Source organism: Tauraco erythrolophus, chromosome 14 (assembly GCF_009769465.1).
Source record: "Tauraco erythrolophus isolate bTauEry1 chromosome 14, bTauEry1.pri, whole genome shotgun sequence".
Taxonomy (NCBI): domain Eukaryota; kingdom Metazoa; phylum Chordata; class Aves; order Musophagiformes; family Musophagidae; genus Tauraco; species Tauraco erythrolophus.
Window position 1 is genome coordinate 19,869,363 of NC_141478.1, and position 23,742 is coordinate 19,893,104.

Here is a 23,742-nt window from a genome sequence, read left to right on the forward strand (position 1 = left end):
CTGAGCCCTCTGGGCGCAGTCTCGCGAGAGCTGGGGCCGCCCCGCCCGGGCCCGCTCCCCCCGGCCCCCCGCGCCCCTCCCGGCAGGGCTAATATGGTCGCCAGCGATGGACCCTGTCAGGCCAGGTCAGTGGGAGAGGGGCCGCCGCCGGCCTCAGGAGCCGCCGCCACCCCACCCGGTGCGACCCCCGTGGGCTGGGCCATCGCCTCGCCCCCTCCGCGCCGGCCGGCGGCGGAGCGGGCCGGCCCGGCCCGAGCGCGACCCCGGCCCCGGCGGTGTGAGGCGGCGCCCGGCGGCTCTCCCGCCCCGCTGTCCCCTCGCTGCCGTTGCGCGGCCGCCGGGGGCTCTTCGTGCGGGTGCGCTGCCCCGCGGGAGCGGGCGGCCGCCGCCGCTGCTCTGGGGCACCCGCCGCCCCCCGCCCGGGCCCGTTACCGCCCCCGGCGGCGGCTGCCCCCGCCGCTTTGTTCTCGGCGGTGGGGGGGGGCCGGTGTCGGGGCTCGCCCGCTCGCCGGCGGCTGCCCGGGGCGCCTGGCCGCGGCTGTAAGCGCGTCCCGCCGGGTCTCCCGTTATTCCTGACGACCATTTTTGTCCCTCCTTCGGTTCCCTCTGCCGCGAACACTGCGGCGGGCCAGCCATGTCTGCCCGTAAGGGTACCTGCGCGTCGGGCTGAGGCCTAAACCGCGCTCGGTTTAATTTGGGTGGGTCACGCTGATCGTTTGGATGCTTAAATGACGCAGTTATTGTTAGCTGTCGGTGTAGCGTTCGCTTCGCGATGGAAATGTAACTGTAGTGTGTTAGGATCAAAGCAAGCGGCAAACAAAGGGTAAGTGTTCTGCTGCAGCTCCAGCGTTTGGTGTTTGTGCTCACAGGAGCAGCTCGGTGATGTCAGAACTAACACCGTTTTCCCCGGTGTTTGTAATTTAAATTCTAATCCCTTAAACTTCTGCTGTATGAAGTGATTTAGGCCTGAGGGAGTGTATCGTTGGCCCTGTCCCTTTAGTTTGCTAGCAATTGAATTGAAACACTGCGTGAACCACTGCTTCTCCTAAGAAGCTACTTGTTGTCTCCACCTAATAGCTGCTATGAGGTTTATTTTTGTTTCTTGTGTGCCTGGCACTTAATGCTTTGTGTTTTCTACCGTATTAAGACCTGTATCTCTTATCTGAGCTGGTGAGGTGCATTTATCCTGTTCTGTAGATGGTAAACTGAGACAATAAAGGTCAAATGTATTCAGGCATGTGACTGTGCTGACTACTTGCATGACCTATATATACTGTATTACAGATACTCTTAAAATTCATCTTAGTCATACATCTACATTGTTTGGTGTCTCAACCCATTTAGAAACCTTTCCATATCATGATTTACTGACAGTCCTAGAGAAACGTTATTTTTTATAAAATCAGAAATAAAAAAACATTCCTATGAATCCTCTATCAGTGCTGAAACCTTCCATTCTTTTATAGCTGTAACTTGTCTTTTTTTTTTTTTCCCCCCCAGGAAGCTCTTACCAGCCCATAATTGAAGCTTTAGGAAACTATCCACAGAAGAAGTTCTACAATGTCTCAAAGCTTGGAGGCGCCAAGTATGGTAATGATAATTTTTAATTGTTTGTAATTAGGATGGTACCAGCAGTAAACATGGGTCACGTACTGCCATAAAATGTTAGGAGATGCAATCGTGAATACTTGAGTTCTTAATAGGTATATTTGAAAACTTACAATTTTCCAATCTGTTATTGCTTTATGAAGCTGGTAGTGAGTAATACTTCATGTAGCTTGTTTTCAGTAAGGGAGAAAGTATAGATGTTGCTGGAGTTTTCAACAGTACTCCAAATCAAAATAATTTCTCTTTGGGACAAAAGGAAGTGATAGAGAACTCCTGTGTAGTACTTAAAAAATAAATACAGTTTTTACTATAATTTTGTACTGCTAGTGTTCTAGTTTCACCTTGCCAGCAACTTCAGAAAGTGGGTAACTGTGTTTACTGGAACAGAGCTTCTGCTGCAATTGCTGCAGAAAGATGAGGTTTTGTGGGGTTCAAACAATTGCTTGATCTCAGCATGTCATTAGTATGTAATATAACGCTAAGTGGTGTGTGCCAAAGAGACTTTTATTGGGTCTCTGTGTCTGGGTGCCTTTTAGAAATAAAAAGTATGTGCCCATGTGATGAAGGGGCAGAATACATGGAGAGAGCCACAGGTCAGCTTGAATAGGCTTTACTCTTGTGGATAATCAAAATGTGCTTTTGTTATTCTCTTTCTTGGCTTTCATGTTAAACTCCTAAAATATTTACCTGAGGTACATACTAAAGGTATTTGGGAATTATTTTTTTGGTTTTGCTGTTTTGTAAGGTCCAAATTACTGTCCTATATTCACAGAATTCACGATGTGTCTCTTAGCTGATAAATTACCTGTGGATATTTCACTCTAAATCCATATTTGACAGCACTACTGCTACTTACTTCCCTATTGTTTGAAGGGAAGAGAGAGAGAGAGAGAAGCTAATGCACAACAGCTGCTGAAAATTTTGTGGGACAACTGTGTGCTCTTCCGAGTTCCTACCACTTTTAATAATGAAGTTAATCTTTCAGATAAGCACATAAGATGGAGGTAGAGGCTTCTGTTTGTGGCTTTGTCCAGCAAGAAGCAGTAGTGTGGTAGTAACAAAACCAGTCAGTCCTACAGCAGCTTTTTGAAAAGCCTTATGACAAGAGTGGAAATATAAGCAGAAGATACTACTTTGTGTTAAGATGTGCCACAAAGCTTAAAGCAGCAGTGGATATTCCTGAAGATATTTGGAGAAGGAGTCTAAATAGACTAGACTGAGAGTGTCTCTGCCTTCCAGTGGAAACTTCTGCACAGAAGTTGGAAGCCTCATATTAACTACATATTAGCAAGATATTAAGTAAAATTTAGGCGCAGTGTGGGACAGCACTGATAGCAAATCCAGCGTCTGGAATTGCTCGTTGCATTTGTTGCTAGAACGTTAATTTTGGGTTTTACCTGTTTGTCTTCTGCCTTGGGGCTTCTGACTATAATCTAACAATAAGTGCCTGTTTAAGTTAATCAGATTACTAATGTAAATGTTAATTGATTTATTTGCTGATTTGCTAGGGAGAATCTGATTTTCTAGTGTTTAAAATAGTATTGGTGAAAATAAATTCAAATGGTAGCTAGAATGGTAGAAAATGTTAGCTAAAAAGAGCTCAGAATGATTTAGGGCAGAGAGGATATCTGGAGATTTAGTCCAACCTCTTGCTGAGACAGGAGCTAACTTGGAGAGCGTTTCTCGACTGAGCTCTGCAGGTCTGCAAGGATGGGGATTCCACCACCTCTCCTGACCGTGTGCTTAACCAGCCTCTCCGTGAACTTTTTTCCTTCTCTCCAGTCACGCTGTCCCCTTCCTGCATCTTGTGACTTCTTTTGGCCTTTACTCTGCAATTCTGAGAAGTCAGACCTCCACTTCTCTGCGGTTCCTCGTAGGTCATGAACGACTGCAGCTAGCTCACGCAGCTTTCTTAGGGTGGGCAAGCCAGGTCTCCCATCCACTCCTGTGTCAGGTGCCGCAGCCTCACAGCCATCTTAGAAGGCTTTTTGCTGGATGTGCTCTTGTTTCTTGAGATCTCTACGCTGGGAGGCCCAAAGCTGCACACAGTGTTGCAGATGTGAGCTTGCTAATGCCTAATAGAGAAGTAGTCACTTCTCCATAGCTGATGGCTGCTGAGCAGCCCGTTGGACAGTTAAATGTATTACTGTACGGATGCACTGTGTGTTATTTGTAATCCAAGAAAAGGCAAAACAACTTTCTTCTAGTAGCTTGGCTTTTAAATAAAGTGCATGGTGGCATTACAGCTGATTCGACATGCGTTTGGTGATGTTCTTACAGTATTTTGGGTGGCTTGTCTAATTGAACAACTGTGGATAATATCCGAGGCGCGCACAATGACAACAGTCAGCAAATCCTGTACTAATAGTTTGTGGACAAACCTCTGGATTAGGTTGAGACCACTGAATGTAACTTTGTTGTTAAAGCTTGGACTCAATTGTTTCAGCCTCTTCAACTGACTTTCTTTATATTTCTCACTGTTCTCATAAAGCCATCTCCTGCTTGAATGGTGCTGAAAATAACAAGATTTGGGGAGAAACGTGAATTAATCTTGATTATTTTTGTTGGTTTGTTTGCAGTGATTAGTGACATCTGCTGCTTCTTTCAATTTTTTTAATTCTAATTTCCAGTTCCCTAAGGTTTTTTTTTTGTGCCAGAAAGCTGCTTCTAGTCAATACCTTAATCCAGATCTGTAACAAAATAACTAAAGTTGTGTTTAGTGTCATTCTTTGTATTTCATGAAACATGTTTAATTTTAGGGCACATGGCAGAACAGTTTTTTGTTTTCATGTCACTGTTTCTTAGAAAAGGGCATATATTTTGGCACTGGATGCTTTTGGCCTGATATCTCAAGAAATTAAATGATAAAATTTACAGTTTAAAAACCATTTCTAAATATTCTAACTGTTGTTGCTTTTCACCCGCTCCGATCTGTAATCCCAGGTCTAGATTCCTAGCATCTCTCTCCTGCCAGTGTAGAAGGTATTCTATTCTTAAATGTCACTGTCTTAACACAGTGCACTCAGGCCATTGGTATCTTCAATTCAAATCCCATAGGATAACTCGTCTTCTGCCACATATACATTATACAACTCACTGTTCCATATTGTGTAATGGGGAGCAAACCCAAAGGCAACTGGAAAAGCAGGCTCCTATAGCTTCCAATCCCAACCAAACTGAATTCTTTAGACATGTGAGAATGTAATTTTTAAAAAACTACAGAAGCTGAAAGTGTTGCACTAATTAAGTCAGTTACTTTGCTTTGCCCTAGATACTCTGCCTTATTCCATACGAGTGTTGTTTGAATCCTGTATCCGTAACTGTGATGGCTTCTTGGTGAAAGAAACAGATGCTATGAACATCTTGGACTGGAAAACAAAACAGAATAATGTTGAAGTGCCCTTCTGTCCTGCCAGAGTTGTTCTTCAAGACTTTACGTAAGTGTGCGCATGTGCCAAAAATGCTGAAATAATCTGTGTGAACTCAGTTGTATGTACAATTCTTTGTCTTGAAAATAAATAGCACCTGGCCTTTTAATACTGAAATACCTCTTTTTCTCAATAGAAACCTGTGCACTGCTGCTGCTATCCAGTAGATTCCTCATGATAATTAGGTGGGATGCAAGGATAGGAGTTGTTCCATAGGGTACCCTGGGTTTAGGGCAGGTTGGCAAGGCTGAAGCTGTTGGCCTACAGGGAACGCTTTACAGGATAAGAGCCAAAACACAAATGGAAGTGGTGACATTTTGGATGTAGCCAGATGGCTGACAGTTCATTGAAATATATGGAATTCTAAGTACTGCTTACTCCACAAGTTTAGGTAATCCAATTGAAGCCATGAATAATGCACTTAAAAGAAGTCTCTTAGAATATTAACTTCCTTTGTGACGTGAGTATGGCATCCTTTAATTGACAGTCCTTCAGCAGTTTGTAAATACTAAGTTTAAGCTGTTTTGCTGGCTCATTAACTATGTATTTATCAAGAAGTGAGATAATTAAAAAAAAAGAATTGTGATTATTAATGGTAAACATGAGGTAACTTCTTAACAAGTCAAGTCAGGAAGCTAAAAGTCTTGTGTTATATAAGTATTGTCCTCCTCTCAGTTTTGTGCTTCAGGTACACTTGTCTGTGTAATAGCAACAAGAATATTTTTGTAAAATGCCATGAGCTTCACAAATGGCTGACTCTGTAAGAAGAGTAGTAATACATGCTAAGATGTTAAAATATATAGCACAGGCGTTGTTTGCACAGCAAGGTTCTATTGTAAAGGGAGTAAGTATCTAAAAACTAGTTTTGTGGTAAAGTACCATCACACTTCAGAAGCATAGCAAGACAAGAGAGACATGTAATTCTCTTCTTTAAGATGTTTCCATGTTCTTATTTGGTATGTTATCTTTGAACATGTTGTTGCTTGTTGTGAATGAGTACCAGCTCCACTCATTTTTAAAAATAGTGCAAGTTCTATAAAATTTAAAGAATAGAATAGTAGGGGCTTATTATCTGAAATAGAAATTAGGTAGATTTAGGCTTAAATAAAGTTAAAATTAAAAAAAAAAATGCTTGTAAGTTTCAGTGAGTTAATGTTCCACGTTGTTATACTTCTTTGTTTTTCATCTGTTAGTGGAATTCCAGCAATGGTGGATTTTGCTGCCATGAGGGAAGCTGTGAGAAATGCTGGAGGAGATCCTGTGAAAGTCAATCCTGCCTGCCCAACTGATCTCACTGTTGACCATTCTCTGCAGATTGATTTCAGCAAATGGTAACATACCTCATTTTTTGGATGAATGATAACGTTTTTGTCTGATACTGAAGTATGGATTCATGCTGGTCTTGGTACTCTCCCATCAAATCATCTGTCATGTGTAGATCCCTGAAAATAGGTATCTGAAAGCAGTCTGGATCAAAATGCATAAAACAACAGTCCTGAAGGAGAGGAAGAAGGGTTGTGAGCGGTTATGGATGAAGCTGACAACCCAAATTCTGGGCAGGAGATTGCTGAAATAACTGGATCTGACATGGTTTTTGGAAAATTACATGTCTTAAGAGATGAAGGCAGAGGGAGTTTGTAATTTTGCTTTGGCCCGTTTTTACTGTTCATGCTAAACAAAGTTTTTTTTTTTTTAATGTGACTGCCTTGTCATAGCTCCAGCAAAGCGGCTTGCAATCCTACTGGACATGTTGAAAGACTGTCATTTCAGCCCGTAGCTTATGACTGATTTTTTTTTTTTATGGACCTGAATTTTACAACAGATTAAAAAAGGCTGCATATGTTTGCAAAGAGAGAAGAGCATTTGTAGGAGTCTGGAAAACTATTGGGACTGGAAAACTAACTGTGGTTTTCCTATTCTGACAGGCAGTAATGTGATGAAAACAGCCTGGGGCTGCCTTTTGCTAGAAGTATAATACTGCAGGAAAGGAGTATTATACTCCTTTCGAGGAAACACTCACGTTTTATTCAGTATTTGCTGAAGTAAACACTAATAATGTAGCTCCCCTCCACCTTCTCCCTTGCCCCTCCATCGTGGAGCCTTTCAAACTCATGCAGAATCGTGTAAATTGCTCAGGCTCTTTGGGGGATTTTAAAAGTTCATGGGGAAAAAACCTGTGGTTGAATGGCCATGAGTGTGAGAGTTGTTTCTGTAGACCTACCCAACACACACAGGATTGCAGTTTGGTTAGTATCAGAAGAGCGAGAAGCTACGAATCGTTTGTGTTCAGTTCTGTGGTCTGTTCTTGTGTGTGGAGGGACAGCTGATTCGATTGCAATTAGGCTAGCCTAAAATTATCAGAAAGACCAAGTGCTGGCAAGAGGTCTCAACATGCTGCTTTGTAATGATAAATCCGGCTTCTGTAGTTACGCTTTTGGAGAGTGTACGGTATCTCAGCAGCTGCTGGCCTTTGATAAGAATCCCTTCGCTACAGGATGGTTTGTGCTGCTTTTATATAGCTTCCAGCTCCCGCTGATCAGAGGCTGGTGGACTGAGTTGGGATTTAGAGGCCATGCAATATCCTGCAATTCGTTAGCTAAGTGTCTTTCGGTGTTACTAAAGCAGAAGAAAGCCGTGGCTTTAATTACGAATGTAAATGTTGAGAGGTAAAAAGTTGTTCATTTTTCACAGCAAACTATTTGGTCTCATGTGGAGACTGAATATTGTACAGAGAGGGGGTATTGTGCTATATGTGGACTTTATTTTTTCAAAAAACTACAGTTTTTCTGTCTTCTGACTTGAATAGTGTATAAAATTTATTTGAACCTTTATTATATTAGGCTTTTAGACAAATTCTCAAAGTTATGTTTCTTTCCTTGAGAAAGCTTTGTCTGTAATCATTCCTCTGTGACTTTAGCATGTTTCTTTAGGATAGTGCTGTGCAAGTCCACCGCTTAGATGAGGCTCTACCCACACCCTCCAAGTTTAAAACTCGGAGTTTAGCCTTTGCAACTGTTTGTAGAGATTTCTGCTCTGCTGTGAACAAATTGTTGTTTATCTGCTGTTTGTCTTTCAGAAAATCCAGTTCTGTTCTCTTGCTCATTACCTCACTATGTTACTTAACTGAGCTTATCTGGTGATAGTTTACTTTGCAACAGTGTTGTAGTAAAATGTTTTTTTCAGATATTTTGTAATCTGTTGAAGGGATTGTAAAAAACAAATAATAATAAAAAAAGAAAAATTCCTAATATCTAAATTATTCTTCTATTTAATGTTCCAGTGCAATACAGAATGCTCCAAATCCTGGAGGTGGTGACTCGCAGAAGCCAATGGCAAAGCTTTCTCCACTGAGAGCACAGCCTCGGAAGCTGCCTTGCAGGGGTCAAACTGGCTGCAAGGGGCCGTGTAGCGCCGGAGATTCCAGTCGCAACTCAGGACAGTTTTCTGCGCAGATTGAGAACACACCTATCCTCTGTCCTTTCCATCTGCAGCCGGTGCCTGAGTATGAAAGCTTCCTTTTTTTAATAATTTGCACCCTTCTGTGTTGTTAGGCGCTGTCTGTGACGGTTCATAGAGATGTGAGTCATTATTGGTTTTTTCCTAAACATCCTCCTGTACTCGATAGGACAAGGGGTAATGGTTTTAAAATAGAGGGAGGTAGATTCAGGTTGGATATTAGGAAAAAATTTTTTACCATGAATGTTGTAGAACACTGGAACAGGTTGCCCAGAGAGGTGGTGGATGCTCCATCCCTGGAGACGTTCAAGGCCAGGTTGAATGAGGCCCTGAGCAACCTGATCTAGTTGGAGATATCCCTGTTCCTTGCAGGGGAATTGGACTAGATGGCCTTTTCAGGTCCCTTCCAGCCCTAACGATTCTATGATTCTATGAATGCGTCGATGAAGCATTGATTTATTTCTAAAAGTAAATTTTATTTTTTCTGTGAGAACTTTTTTAAAGTCTCTGGCTCTTAAAGAGCTAAGAACTATCCTATACATGACGGCCAGCCTCCACAGAATCCCACAGTCCATCTGTCATTGAGTTGAAATGCAATGTATATCCTGCCTGTATGTAATGGCCCAGGGGAACCTCATCTCTCTGCCTTTTCTGGATTTTCAGTATTACTAACAGATCATTGAGTACCATTCCATCTATGACAATTACATGTAATCATCCTTCTCCTTCAGCTGCCAGCTCTTTCCTCTGACGGGCTGTTCAGATCCCTATCTTCCTGTGACAGGCAGGTGTAGAATTTAAAAGCTGATCAAATCTGCATCCCACAGTGAAACGATGCTGATCATCTTGGTCATTTTATAGATAAGCAAATATTCGTGCTCAGTACAGGTGTAGGAATGCAGAATTAGTGATGTTTTCAGCAATATGGATGTTTCTGGCAGCAAAAGAGCAGTGGTAGTTACGAAGCTGCAGTGTGAATGGTGACTGTCCCTCGGGCCTTGCAAAGCAGTAGAGCCGCTAACCTTCTGACTCTGCAGAGAAGAAAGGGAAGGGTCATGGTGTAAAATACAGCTCCAGAAAATTGAGGACTTCCTTCCTGGTGCAAAGCAAGTGCGTGCGCTTTCTCAAAGCAGAGGTTGTTCCTCTTAAATCATGGATTAGCCCTTTATAATTAACGTTAAGTGTCTTAATAAATCACACTTCTTAAGAAAAGTTCATTTGATGAGATTGTACTGATGAGTGCTTGTGGCAAAAACATTGTGGCTTGGGATCAAAAAATACAGAAAGGGAGGATAGTTACAATTACCCTGATGTTTTACTCACTTGCTAAAGGACTAGTACTGGACATGGAGAGTGGTTTTATGTGAAGTAGTGAACATCTTGGTTCTTCACTGTATTGAATTTTGAGGTGTGCAACCTGTAAGGCTACTGACTGGGGAGGGAAGTTTCTGTGTATTGCACTACATGCTTGGAATAGGTCTCTTAAAATGAGTATTTTTGAGATCAAATGCTTTAGGCAAACTATACCTAGAATAAACATGTTCTCAAGCATGGCACAGATTAAATCAGGTGTTTCATTTCTTGCAGAAGGCTCGCTGCAAGGAAGGAACTATCTTTGTTCTAATAAACCACTTCAAATTTTGCTGTAGGCTTAAATGAATCTTTCATCAAACAACCAAAAATAACAACTTGTTCTTCTGTAATTTGAAATAAATTATGACAGTGGTTGTAAACTTGATGTCTTCTAGGCCTGAGACAGTATTGAAAAATCAAGAGATGGAATTCGGCAGAAATAGAGAGAGGCTTCAATTTTTTAAGGTATGTCTGTGTACCCAAGGGCTTTGTATTGTGTTGTGTTTTGGTGGTTTTAAGAGCTTGCTCCATTTGTCCACCAGTGTTCAGGTTTAGATAATAAATTAAATGTAATCGTTTGGAAACATCAGACTCTCAAATCTGAATTTAATATGGGGACAGAAAATTGGCTCATAACATGGTTTATGACTTTAAATTTAAAAATTGTTAGGCTGCAGAGATTCTAAATCTAGATGTTGCTTAAAGGGGAGATAATTTTTCATAATTCTAACAGTTTATACTGTTTAATTTGGTTTTTGTCAGCATGAAGGTGGTGGACAAAGCAGAATATTTATGAAGCATTACTCTTTTTAATGCTTTTTAATGAGCCCAGTGCCTTAGGTCACAATGAGTTTCTGGATGAAAGGTTCTTTTATCCACACCTCTGTTACAGATCTCACCGAAGCTGGAAGTGCTGGACAGAGACTGGTGTTGAGACATTGCTGCTCGCAAACTAGGCAGCAGTGCCAGTAAGCCTGTTTTTAATGGAAGTCTTGTGCAGTGAGCACCAGCGGCTTTGTTGCGAGCCAGGGGTCTGCCACACTGGTGTTTGATCTTCATCCACTAATTTAACATAGTTTAGGAATCCCATACAATGATCTAAAAATCTTTTTGTATAGGTAGCCTGGGAGGCTTTTTTTTTTGACAGTTGCAAATTAGCTTTTACATTATTAAAGAGGGAAACTGCCAAGCTGAGTCTTATAACAAGTTTGCACCTCAGCTCTTTTAATTCTAGCATGCTGAGTTGGCATGTAGTGAGACACTTCTCTAAAATGTATCTTCAGTCTCATCCAGGAGTGTAAAACTGGGCTAAGTTCTGCTACAAATACAAGTGCTTAGGTTCTGTTGTCTAAGTACTAGCTTAGCTGTGCGTGAAATCAGTTGTGTGAACTGGAAGGTGAGGTTTATCCAGCCCTGCTTTTGAAAGGTAGGTATGAATTATTGATTCAGCCTTCAACAGGAATTGAATGAATGTATAAAGTCCAAAGGGATCACGTGGCTGTTTGACAGATGAGCAAAAGCCGCATGAGTAATTAGCAAGTACTGTTTTATTGCATGCTAGTTTTGTCATTTTAATTATGTTCTAAGAATCGCATATACCTTTGAAAAAATAAAACTCTTTTTTTCTCATTTTGGAAAAATTACAGTGGAGTTCAAAGGTTTTCAAGAATGTTTCCATCATTCCTCCCGAGACTGGAATGGCACACCAAGTTAACTTGGAGTATTTGTCAAGAGTTGTTTTCGAAGTGAAAGATTTCCTATATCCCGATAGCGTGGTTGGCACAGATTCTCACACAACCATGGTAAATGGCTTGGGTATCCTGGGCTGGGGTAAGTATGCTAAGAGCAACTCGATAGCACTTTGAAACGCATGCTAGAGCGTTACTGAGAAATACTTCCTTCCCACTGGATATTTCTATCTCAAGCGTAACAAACTCTGTCTTGAACTGTTCTTCAGGATGGTTTTTGTCTAAAAGTAATCTTAACTAACACTTCTTTCCTTCAAGAAACTGTTTTTTGTGGTTTGAAGAGAAAATAGCCAAAACTCGATTGATATTCAAATAAGTGCTGTTTGTACATGCAGTATTAAATTTGTGTAAAGGTTTCTTTTCTCTTGGAAAGTTAATTTTAGGTATAAAGTATTTTCAGGTTGACTGTGAAGTCTTCACTTCAGCAGCAGTCTTGCTTGATTTTTTTTTTTTTTCCCATGTACAAGTATCTAAAAGAACTTCTCCGTTTCTTACTGTAGCCTTTAGGCTTAATAGGAGGGGTTTTATTAGATTTTTAGCACCTCAAAATATTTAGTGTCTGTTACTTAAACTGAAGAAAAGCAACCTAATATTCTCTTTCCAGGTGTTGGGGGCATTGAAACAGAAGCAGTGATGCTGGGGATGCCGGTTACTCTCACTTTGCCAGAGGTGGTTGGGTGTGAGCTGACAGGCACAGCCAGCCCACTTGCGACATCCATCGATATCGTTCTGAGCATTACAAAGGTAAGAGTTCAATGCCTTTTCAAACAAAGCAAAGTCTTTTTGCAAGTTCTGCCAGTGGTATATGAGAACTGGATGAAATGCTGGAAGTATTGTTTTCATACCTTTAGTCATGGCAGTGCAGAAAGATACAAATAATCTCTGACCATTTTTACTTAATAGTCCTCCAAAGTAGTGGGTTTTTTCTTTTTCATCTATAGTGGTTTATTTACAGGCCTTCTTTCACTAAGAATTTTTTTTTTTTTGAAAAAAAAAAAAAAAAAGTGTGCCAGGCTCAGGGCAGGGAAGAGAAACCCTATTTTCCTTTTTTCTCCTGCTGGCCGCATGTAGGCTTTTTCTGTAGCTCAGACTTTTTCTGGATACCCTTTTTGTTCTAAAACACTCCTGCAAGACACAAGGCCTGTCTATGATTGTTAAGCTGGTGTAACTCAAGAGTGTATTTGCTGAAGACAGGGTTTTGCCAGGGTGGCACCAACTGTCTCTGTTGTAGTAGGTGAAGAGGCAGCATCAAAGCGTTGAAGAGCTGCGATTGCTTTGAAAATACACTCTCTTTTCTGGCAAGCTTAATACAAGCTTATATCTGTTCTTCACCAGGAAATCTGAGTAACTCAGTTGCAGGTGGAGGTGTGTTTTATTATGTCAACTTCCAGTGTAGATTTTTAGAACCCAGTATATTAACAGGGCTTGTTTGTTGTTTTGGCTTTTTTTTTTTGTGATGTTGGGTTTTTTGTGCAAATGTGGGCCTGAAAGTTTCAGCATTTTGTTCTAAACATTCATGACTTGCTAATTGTGAATTGTTGCAACAAACAGTGCTTGAATTGTACCTCTTCACATACCAAATGTTGTTGTTGTGTCTTCTTTTAAACAGCATCTTAGGCAAGCTGATGTCGCTGGAAAATTTGTTGAGTTTTTTGGGAGTGGAGTTTCCCAGCTGTCTGTAGCAGACCGAACCACAATAGCAAATATGTGTCCTGAATACGGTGCTATTCTGAGCTTTTTCCCTGTTGATAATGTGACATTGAAGCACTTAAAGCATACAGGTAAAGACAAAATTAAAATAGTGATTTGTTGTAATAGTGGGTTAGATATATGGCAGTATGTTTTTTGCTTAGAACTCCATAGTTCTTAAACAGTGTTTTTTCTGCAGAGGTCTGACTTGGATTTAATGTATAAAATTTTGCTGTACAGTAACAGGCTGTGTCATGGGATGTACTTTGCTGCAGCTTTTATCCTGCAGAATCTTATGCATCTGAGTAATACCTGCCACAGAAATAGTACTGTGCATATTTACTGCTGGCTGGTTTTATGGGACGCTTAGTATGTGACACGTGGACCTGAGATATTTACCGGCTTTACTGGCACGGGTGTTTTGTGGCCTATTTTGTCTCCGTGTATCTCACGTGTGGAAGTGAAGCTGTGGTCTTTTGATGCACAGTGCTGGCACGTGGGTGGCTGACTTGCCCTTGAGGTTTGCGTCCACTCTGGTTCATTTGCCTAATACCCGATTTACTAACATCATGTTATTTTTCAACATCCAGTGTCCTTGTTTTTGAGAGCATACGTAAACCTTTAAAAAAAATTATTAAGAAAATTCTGACTTATATTTCGAAAAGCCTATGGAATATAAGTCTTCTCAATATGAAATGAATCCCTTAACCAGCTGTAGATTCCCTACAAAATCAAAATCCAAAATGCTTACTAGAAATAAGTGAAACAGCAAAACAAATCACAACATTTCCAGCTACGCTAGAAGGATGTCCATTCCTCATCAAGCTACTGCAAACAGAGAAAGCCACAGGGTAACAGATATCAAAAAAAGCTCTTTCACATTAGTAAGCCGTTCTGACACTGAAATCTGTCACTTTCAAATATGAGTTAAACATCTTTAATTTAATAATAAACATGTTTTGTCTGGCCAGTGAAGAGCAAATGAAACATTTTCTACAGCAGCCAGTAATACTGGCTGTTATCAATTAAGCACATGATCTGTATTAAACAAGTAATCTTAATAGAGAAAAGTTTTTTGAACTTCAGGGACAAATCTATAAATTCGAGTTACAAGTGCTAGAGTTGGAACAACTTATTTTGTTCCTTGATATAAGAAGGAAAGTCAAGCAAGTGTAAATAAAAATAAAAACTAACAAAATATTTTAACTCGTGTATCATTCCTGAATAGCTCCTGGAGGTTGGAGTATGGAAGTGTTGTGCCCTGGGGAGAAAAATACTTTGGATGTGCAAGGATGAATTTAATATGCTTAAAACAGTCTTAATTTCTGAGAATTGTGTGGTTTTGTTTTACTTATTTTTTTTGATGTGACTCTTCTTGTGTTTGAAATAACCTTCCTAAGGTTTTGATAAGGCCAAGCTTGAGGTCATGGAAGCATATCTTAAAGCTGTGAAGTTATTTAGAAATGGTGAGAGTTCTTCCAGAGAACCTGAGTATTCCCAGGTATGCTTGAAAGGCTTGTTTCTGTATGTCCCATTCTCATGATAACTAACTATTGCTGATTTAACAATTTTGTCTCCCGGTGTAATTTTTGTTGCTTTAATGAAAGCTGCATTTATTAACTTACAACTTTGAGAAGCAGAGTATGTTTGCAAAATATGGAGGGAGAGGGAAGGAAAAGAAGTATAGTAACAATCATGTTAACTAACAGATAGGGAATTCCTGTCACTCCTGAGTGATCAGGGAAGTCTTATGGATGGTAGATAAGTCAGGGATAATGGTAAAACACTTTGAATAAGATGAATAATAGCCTTTTACAGTGAGCAGCCTTGAAAATGGAAGCCCAGAGTTTTAATATCTCAGAATATTCCCATTTTAAACAAAAAAGGTCCTGGATGTCTCAAGAGTATATCCAATGTAATGGTGGGCTGGGATTGGTAATGCATGCTTTTTGCTTGTTTCTTTTTTAGGTAGTGCAAATTAGTCTAAGTTCTATAATTCCGTATGTCAGTGGCCCCAAGAGGTCCCAAGATAGAGTGGCTGTTAATAACATGAAAAGTGACTTCCAAGCCTGCTTAAATGAAAAGGTTTGTACAACTGATGTACTCTTCAAAGGTACTTTCTTTAGTCTGGGTGAATAAACGTTCTGTTATTGTTCCTTGCATACCTGCTGAGCCCTCCTTATTGCTATATAAACAGCTCATCCAATGATACTCCTTCCTTGCTGACAAGTGTTCCGAGGGCAGTAGCCAATAAATTGTAGGTGTGTTTGTCAGGAACGCGAACTTGCAAAAATCCTTAATTTCACAGTTTAGATTGCGAGGGAAGAAAAACTTAAAGTAATAAATAGCATAAGCTTGGGAAACACTGTCATTTTCAGAATTTTTTAAACAGCTGTGTTTTACTCGATTTCCGAAACAGTTACCGTAAGACAAGAAAACTCATCGTATCTTAAAGGAGATTCAGAAAGGTTTCCAAGATTTGTAGCTATCAATGTTCTAGGTTCTTAACTGAGCAAGCTTAACTTGACTTCCCAGAGGAAATGTTTTTACTCTTAAGATGGTGTTTTTGGTTAGGAATATGCATAGGCATCTAAGAATGCAGCTAATGCAGCTTCATTTTGAGTGTTTGTCATTGAAGACTGGCAGCAGTATTGGAAACATATACGCTTAGACGCTCTGTAAAAATTCTTTGTTGGTTTTAGCATTTCTGGCTTGTCATGAGGGGTGCAATACAGAATGATGAGTTGTGGAAAGAGAAATCCTAAATAATCATGGATCACAGTGGCTGAGGTTGAAAGAGATCTCTGGAGGATGACTAGGTGCTGAAGAGCTGGAGGATGTGAAATGTTAATTGATCTAGCCTGCTTTTAGTTCTAATCTTCTTCCAGTTAAAATCTTGGGTACGCTTCTAATTCAGAAACAAGTATTTGTATAGAATTAGACGTGTGGTTGTAAGAGATGGTTCTTTCATGTACAGTGGGAAATAAGCCTTTGTTCGCAATTGTTGCAAAGTTAAAGCAATTATGAAGAAAGAAGGATGAGACCACTGAAGATGTGGAGAGAGGCATGAACTGAGGGTTGCTTTTAAAATGTGTTTAGGGGTTCCTGATGGGACAGCTGAGTATTATTTTTAAATGAGAGTTCACTTGGTCTTGCTGTAGTGTCATACTTTCTGTACTGTAATAACTGCTAACATGTGTTTTTTCGTTATCTAGTCTGGTGTTAAAGGGTTTCAGGTAGCAGTTGAGAAACAGAATGACATTGTACCTGTTCAGTATGAAGGAAACGAATACAAGCTATCTCACGGCTGCATTGTCATTGCTGCAGTAATCAGCTGTACCAACAACTGTAATCCATCTGTCATGCTTGCTGCAGGTATGTTGTGACTAGCGACAACTAACTTGATCTTAATGGTGCTCCCATGTTTACAGTCTTTACCTTCAGTTTTCTAGGTTCTCTGTAATTACTTGACCTAAGGGTTTGACACTGTAAACTTTTAGCCTGAAATTTGTTGTATGTTCTGGAGGTTATGTAATGAAAGTTACTTTTCAGTAACACAATCTCAAAATTTGTGTCGTAAAGTGATATTAATGATGGTAATGACAAAATACTTGCATTTGGTAGTATCTCAACACGTAACCAGTTTTAAGGCTCTTTTCGGATGGATGTACGTTAGCGACGCAGTTGATGCAGAAGGTGGGCTTCAGCTTTAACTCCATCCTGGATGATGTTAGCTTGAACTACAGCTAGCTGCAGAGTCTGGAAAGAAAATCCCTATTGCCGATCAATTGTTCTGTGCTTTAGCAGCTAGTTAAAGAGTATGTGCTGCACCTTTGCAAGGTGCATACAATTTTCCCAGAACAGTTAATCCTCTCTCAGACCTTGCATTCTTCTTTTGGGGTCCTCTGTGGCTTCCCTTTGAGGCTGTGTGGCCTGTATGAGAAGGAGAATAAATGGATTTGCACTGTCAACTGGAACATGGGAAAGAGATCTTTCTTATAGGAAAGAAAATGGGCATCTACTTTATAGGAATGGGAACAAAAACCTGAATGTTCTTGTTATGAGTTAAGGAACTTCATTAACGCAAGTAGTTGCTTTAATAATTTAATAAACTGAAAGTCTGTGCATCCTCTAGTTTGGTGGTTTTTTAATGCTTAGTTTAGCTAAGGTAGTATCATATAGGTGTTCTTTTAAGGGATATACAAAACATAAACTGTCTCTTGCTTTTTTTTGGCAGGACTCCTGGCCAAAAAAGCTGTTGAAGCTGGCCTAGTGGTTAAACCCTACATAAGAACTAGTCTGTCACCAGGCAGTGGAATGGTTACGCATTACCTCAGTTCAAGTGGAGTATTACCATACCTCAGCAAGCTTGGGTGAGTTGTGACTCCTGCTTCCTTTGTCGCTTTAGGAAAACGGCGCACATGGGTTTTATACCGGTTGATAAATATGGTTGCTGGTCATTTTAGGTTGACTAGTTCTTAATTTACCGGATTAAGTCAGCAAGTAGTTAAAATGACAAAGTTGTGGTTTACTCCATGTTATTGCCACCTTACAGTGTGTAGGTCTCTACCTCATCTGAGCTCTGTCTTTTCGGTAGTAGTCTACTTAATTGTAAGTGTTTTACAAGACAGGATGCACTGGTTGATATGTTTTAAAAGTGGAAGCTGGATATAAATTTGTCAGGACAGTCTGTATTAATCTAAATGTTGCTGCTGTCTGGGTTGTTTTAGGTTGCTCTGTAGCAATAGTGATTAGATCATGTTCATAATTCTGTGACAGTGCCCAGCTGTGCTCTGTGAGGAAGGTTACTGCCTTTGCTTTGCCATTACTTATGGAACTAACAACATCTTGAGATATCTTATTTGACTTACCTTGATCACTTACAAAAATATTACCTTGTCTCTTCCTGCTTGCATCAGTGAGATGTAGTGTCTGCTCTTCACTTACTAAAAAGTCTAATTGTCAAAGGAAGAAAAAACTCCAAACTTCTTAGTGATTGCTAATAAAAGAAACTCTGTTTTGCTAATAAATTCCTTGTGATCATTTAATGTGTTACTTGATTTGGTTTTTTGCAATTTAGGTTTGAGGTTGTCGGTTATGGGTGTTCAACCTGTGTTGGAAACACTGCCCCCTTGCCAGAAGCCATCAGGAATGCAATAAAACAGGTAAAGCTCTAAGGCTTGTCGAATACAGAAATACAATTCTCACCCAGTTAAGTGATCACAAAATACAGTAATTTGTCCAAAATATATTTGATTGGTGGCTTGGACTTTGCATGATGGTTTTGCACATGTGCATGTCGAGGGAGACCATGGTTAATTCATCGCTACGTAAGATAAACATACTAAATAGTATACTGACAAGATAAATACATAGGATCTAATCCTATGGAGAATACAATGTGTAGATCTTGTATCATAAATGAAGAGGAAGGTTTTAAAGAGCTGTGTGCTTGAGTGATTTTTAAATCTAGCAGTGTCTAAACAGCTGCAGCATTTTTCTCCTGTGAAGCAGAAGAAAAATACAAGAAATAAAAGGCAGGAGAGGAGTTCACTAAAGTGACTGGAGAACACATCGGAGTGTCAAGAGTGAAGAGTGAAAAGGAGGAGAAGGAGGAAGGGGTAGCAGGAGAGAACAAAATGTTTTTAAATTGAAGTGCTAGAATAAATATTTGAAATGGAATGCTAAAAGCACATCTGACTTAGTCAACAAAAAAATAGCACAAGCTCTTGAAGTACCACAAAGTCATAGAAAAATATATATGGGTCTGCCTTCCAGGGTGATATAATTGCCTGTGGAGTCCTGTCTGGAACAAAGAACTTTGAAGGACGTCTCTGTGACTGTGTCCGTGCCAACTACCTTGCTTCTCCACCACTCGTGGTTGCTTATGCTATTGCAGGCACCGTTAGAATAGACTTCGAAACTGAGCCTTTGGGTAAGTATTTCCTTATATCTCACACTTCTGCATCTAATGCCTATGTGGAAGAGGCTTCTTCACATGCATTTCAGTGTGCAAAACCAGTATACTTGAAGAGAAAGCACAGTCGCGTTTGGTGATTAAGCTTAACTGATGAAATTCGTTGCGTATCTGGTACCATCTCTGAAGACCCAAATATATACATATTTATATTCTAATATAAATATTCTTCAAAATTATTATTCCATTTAAAATCTTCCTCAGGTACTGGCTTTAATGGCAAAAGTATTTACTTACGAGATATTTGGCCCACTCGAGGAGAACTTCACACAGTGGAAGAAGAATGTGTGATATCATCCATGTTTAAAGAATTGAAAGAAAAAATGGAGGTAAGAATGGTCTTTTGTTCTAGGTAACTTAAAGGCTGTATTTCAGTGGAGCTTTATAATATCTTCCAGTTGAATATGATTGGTTTGTCAATTATTTCCATTACTGTAAAGAAGGACTTAACTGAGATGGATGCTTGTATTAAGTAGTGATTCTTAAGTAGTAGCCAGTAAGGTAACTTGTAGTGTATAACAGAAATTAAAAAGAAAATCACTAGAAAGTCTTTGGTTTCAGAATGTAAACAGATTGTAAACCAATTTCTCTGTTCTTTTTGGTTAACTTTTTTTTGTAGAAAGGAAACAAACGGTGGAATTTACTGGAAGCACCTGAGTCAACTTTATTTCCCTGGGATTTAAAATCTACTTATATCAGATGTCCTTCCTTTTTTGATAAACTTGTAAGTATATTGGATCTACCTACCAGATTATATGCATTACATTTAGGTAAAAGAAAGTTATTGCATTAAAGCTTCAATGTTTAAGTAACAAATTTCATTGTCACTGATATTTCAGAGTCTTTTAAATGCTGCTTTTATCTCTGGAATGAGTGGAGCCTGTACATCAATATCCCTTCATATACTGCAGATATGTTTTATGTCTCTAAGGATCTTGGGGGAAAAAAAAAAAGGTTTCTTACTTGGTGGTTGTTCCCCTCTTCCCCTTCTCTTTTAGGCCAAAGAACCAGTTTCACCACAACCGATTGAAAATGCCCATGTCTTGCTCTATTTGGGAGACTCTGTAACGACGGATCACATATCCCCTGCTGGAAGCATTGCAAGGAGTAGTGCTGCTGCTAAGTATCTGACCAACAAAGGGTAAGGGCTTTTCATGTTCAACAGCTCTAGTTACGTCAGAGGGCTGCTTCAGGTGCCAAATAACTGATCAGCCCTGCTGCTTTCCATTATAAAAGTGCCTGTCTGCACAAAGTGCAGATCGTACATGGATAAGCAAAATGGTAACTGTTACTGGTGTTTGTAAGTAATCTCCTGTCTTGCAGTCCTAGTAATCACCTTGCTTGCAGTTGAGATATACTCTTAAAGAACTCCTTCTTGTGGCTGTCGTTACAATAATGTCTGCTGCCAAACGCCTGTCAAAGCAACAATAATTTACTAATTTACAAATCAGGTGACCGATCTTCTGTTAATGTGGTGTTAGTCACTGTTCCTGTCATTGGCCTCAGGAACAGTCAGATGCACAGAACAGATCAGAAACTCTAGAAACATACATAGCTTAAAAAATGTAAGCCCAGTTTTATAAACCAATGTGACTGGTGCTGTAACCTACCTCTGCCTCAGTGAGCATCCTGCAGCAGTAGTGGGTGCCTTTCACCTCCGCTGGAGTTCTGAGAAGAGGCAGAACACAACGTGGTGCTGAGCTATTCAGTGTCACACCTCTGCTCAATATTTTGGAAATTATATTGTTGTGTTCTATTGCAAAGGTGTGTTATTAATACTATAGTATCAGCGAAGCATGACAAAATAATAGCCTGTGGTGTGGATTCCTCTTTCTATTGCATTCAGTCTGAATGAGTAGTACTTTGAGAAAGAATTAATGGGTCTTTAGTCCCAGGATGGTCGTTTAACTTACGAGTAAAGCTCTCATTTTGGTACAATGCTTGTTAAGAAATATGCTGGTGGAGGTAAGAGGATTAGTAAACAGGCTTGTTTCCTAGAACAGTCTCCTCATAATTCTCTGTAAGTACCGTACTGCTCATAGCTCTTTATAATAAAGTCATAGAAAACGAATTTAAAATTGCTAGATTATTCATGAGGAAAGCTGCAATGATTTACACGTTTTGTTCATGATTTATAATAGTTACATTTGTTGGATGAATAGTTCTTTACATCTTGCACTGAAATCTTAGAGATGCTGCGATAATTACTATAAAAATCAGAATATCATTTGAAACTAGCTACTCTTTAAAATAACTGATTCCCTTTTAAATATTCTTTTTATTCTAGACTCACACCTCGTGAATTCAACTCTTACGGAGCTCGAAGAGGTAATGATGCTGTGATGACAAGAGGTACCTTTGCAAATATCAAGCTTCTGAATAAGTTCATAGGAAAACCAGCTCCTAAAACTATTCACTTCCCATCAGGACAAACGGTAACATATTTTTTGCATAGCTACTCTGAAATTGTGATGCAGATTTAGAACTCGCTCAAACTGTTTCACTTTGCTATTCCACAGCTAGATGTGTTTGAAGCAGCGGAGTTGTACCAGAAAGAAGGCATCCCTGTAATTATTCTAGCAGGAAAGAAGTATGGACTGGGTAGTTCAAGAGACTGGGCTGCAAAAGGGCCTTTTCTACTGGTACTGCTGGTTTGTTTGGTTTTGGGGTGTGTTTTTTCTGGAAATACCTAAAATGACATTGTTTAGTTTTGGGCATGAATGTGTTTAGAAACTGTCCTCAATCTTGCACAGAATACCACATTTTGGTTTTGAAGACTTGACAGTAATTTCTTTGCTAGAATCTTCATAGAAGAGAATCACTAGTCAGGATAAATCTGGATTTCCTAATTATGTAACTTACCATCTTAGACTCTAGGCTTTGAGATAAATTAGACCTCTATCTAGCACTGACCTCTGTTTGGTCTCTGTGGGATATTAAGTATCTAGCTGTTGGAGGCTAATTTCTGTAGATACTCAGAGTATACTCTGAGGCAGCCATTTATTAGTGTAGAGTAATGGAAGCAGCTACATTCGGTCTGGGATTTTCTGCCTGCAAACTACAGCATGGTCACTGTCTGTTATAAAACTCCATTTCATACCGTATGGACCTACTCTGGCTTATTTGCTTTCATCTAGCTGTAAAGCTAAAAGATGTTACCTGCTTACTTACAGGACTTGTACAAAGCCCTCTCTTTACTCTTCTGTTTGAATTGCAAGATTTTGGACAGAATATGTATTTGAAGCTTACTTCTGTATCTCACTCTGAGTACTGTACTGAAATACAAAACCGCTTGTGTTTTTGCAGGGTGTTAAAGCGGTCCTAGCTGAAAGCTATGAGAAGGTTCATAAAAGTCAGCTGATTGGAATTGGCATAGCTCCACTTCAGTTTCTTCCTGGGGAAAATCCAAGTACTTTGGGTCTCACTGGCAGAGAGCAATTTTCTATATTGTTCTCTCCAGAGCTGTCGCCCGGAATGACTTTGGATATTAAGGTATTTTGCAAGATTTTTTAAAAATTTCTCTGTTGAATGTACTGATGATTGAAAACACAAAAAGAAAAGTTAATCCTCATGATTGAAAGCAGGAAAACCCAAAACTTAGTTCTCTTTGAAAGTAAGCTTATAGTCTTGCCTCAAGTTTATCATGGCTATTGATGTTTCCCAAAGTATACATACATACGTTCTCTCGACGTAATTTTTATGCAACCTGAAATTCTTGATTATTCTTTTGGGCATTGCTTCCCCCATCATGGGCAATGTATTAGGGCAGAATTGAGTCCCGTCTCTTTCAGGCTTTTATAAAGACAAGGGTGCAGTTATTTTGAGGGAGGCTTCAGCTTTCCATTCTGTGTAATGGAACAGTGTGCCCGTAATAACACCCTTTGTGCTGTCTGAGGGAAAGGACTTTTTGTTACCAATAGGTATGGAGCATGCTCCCAGTTGGATCTGAACTGCAGTAAAACAAGCCTTTGTTCTGTTCCCAGCAGTTCCTCAGCTCTGCTGTGGTTGGTAACAGGGTTGAATTTGCTTGTGTTTGACAAAACTTGGGGTTAGAACATTAACTGAGAATGAGCAAGGGGAAGTGAAAGCAAAGCTCTTAACTGGTCTCTCTCTTTTTCGCTTTTGTTTTGAAGACAAGCACTGGAAAAGTATTCAGCGTGATTGCCTCGTTTGAAAATGATGTGGAGATAACTTTATACAAATATGGTGGAAGTCTAAACTTTGTGGCTCGAAGATTCTTATAGTAGCTACTGACTCTATGGGTACCTTGCATAACTGGTAATTCTGAAAATGCCTTGTGTGAACCCAGGAATCTGTACTGTGGAACTGCAAACAGTCCTAGTGTGCTCAAAGTTACTTCGTCCATGGATGTAAAAGATTGTGAATCATTGTAACTGCAACAAGATCCTTCCTGATTTTAAATAATATTCTAATGGTGCTATTAAACATTGCTAAAATCAACATGTGTGTTGTGGCAGAGAGC

At 39.8% G+C, this 23,742-nt stretch overlaps 1 protein-coding gene across 2 annotated transcripts; it reads left to right on the forward strand.

The window, feature by feature from the left end:
- The first annotated feature begins 58 nt into the window (after nt 1–58).
- Nucleotides 59–23,720, forward strand: IREB2 (iron responsive element binding protein 2). Of its 2 annotated transcripts, XM_086620665.1 has the most exons (22): nt 59–125; nt 1,501–1,590; nt 4,880–5,045; nt 6,230–6,367; nt 8,317–8,538; nt 10,241–10,310; nt 11,492–11,675; nt 12,198–12,337; nt 13,203–13,374; nt 14,683–14,783; nt 15,251–15,367; nt 16,498–16,657; nt 17,520–17,655; nt 18,363–18,447; nt 19,061–19,217; nt 19,464–19,588; nt 19,879–19,983; nt 20,258–20,400; nt 21,547–21,694; nt 21,779–21,901; nt 22,566–22,751; nt 23,393–23,720. In XM_086620665.1, exons 1-22 carry the CDS (start codon nt 107–109, stop codon nt 23,501–23,503), a joined length of 2,898 nt encoding a protein of 965 aa, XP_086476791.1. In that variant the 5' UTR covers nt 59–106; the 3' UTR covers nt 23,504–23,720. The 2 variants fall into 2 exon arrangements, with proteins under 2 accessions (XP_086476791.1, XP_086476792.1); XM_086620666.1 differs by lacking the exons at nt 59–125; nt 1,501–1,590; nt 4,880–5,045; nt 6,230–6,367 and adding an exon at nt 7,549–7,702.
- The last annotated feature ends 22 nt before the right edge of the window (nt 23,721–23,742 follow it).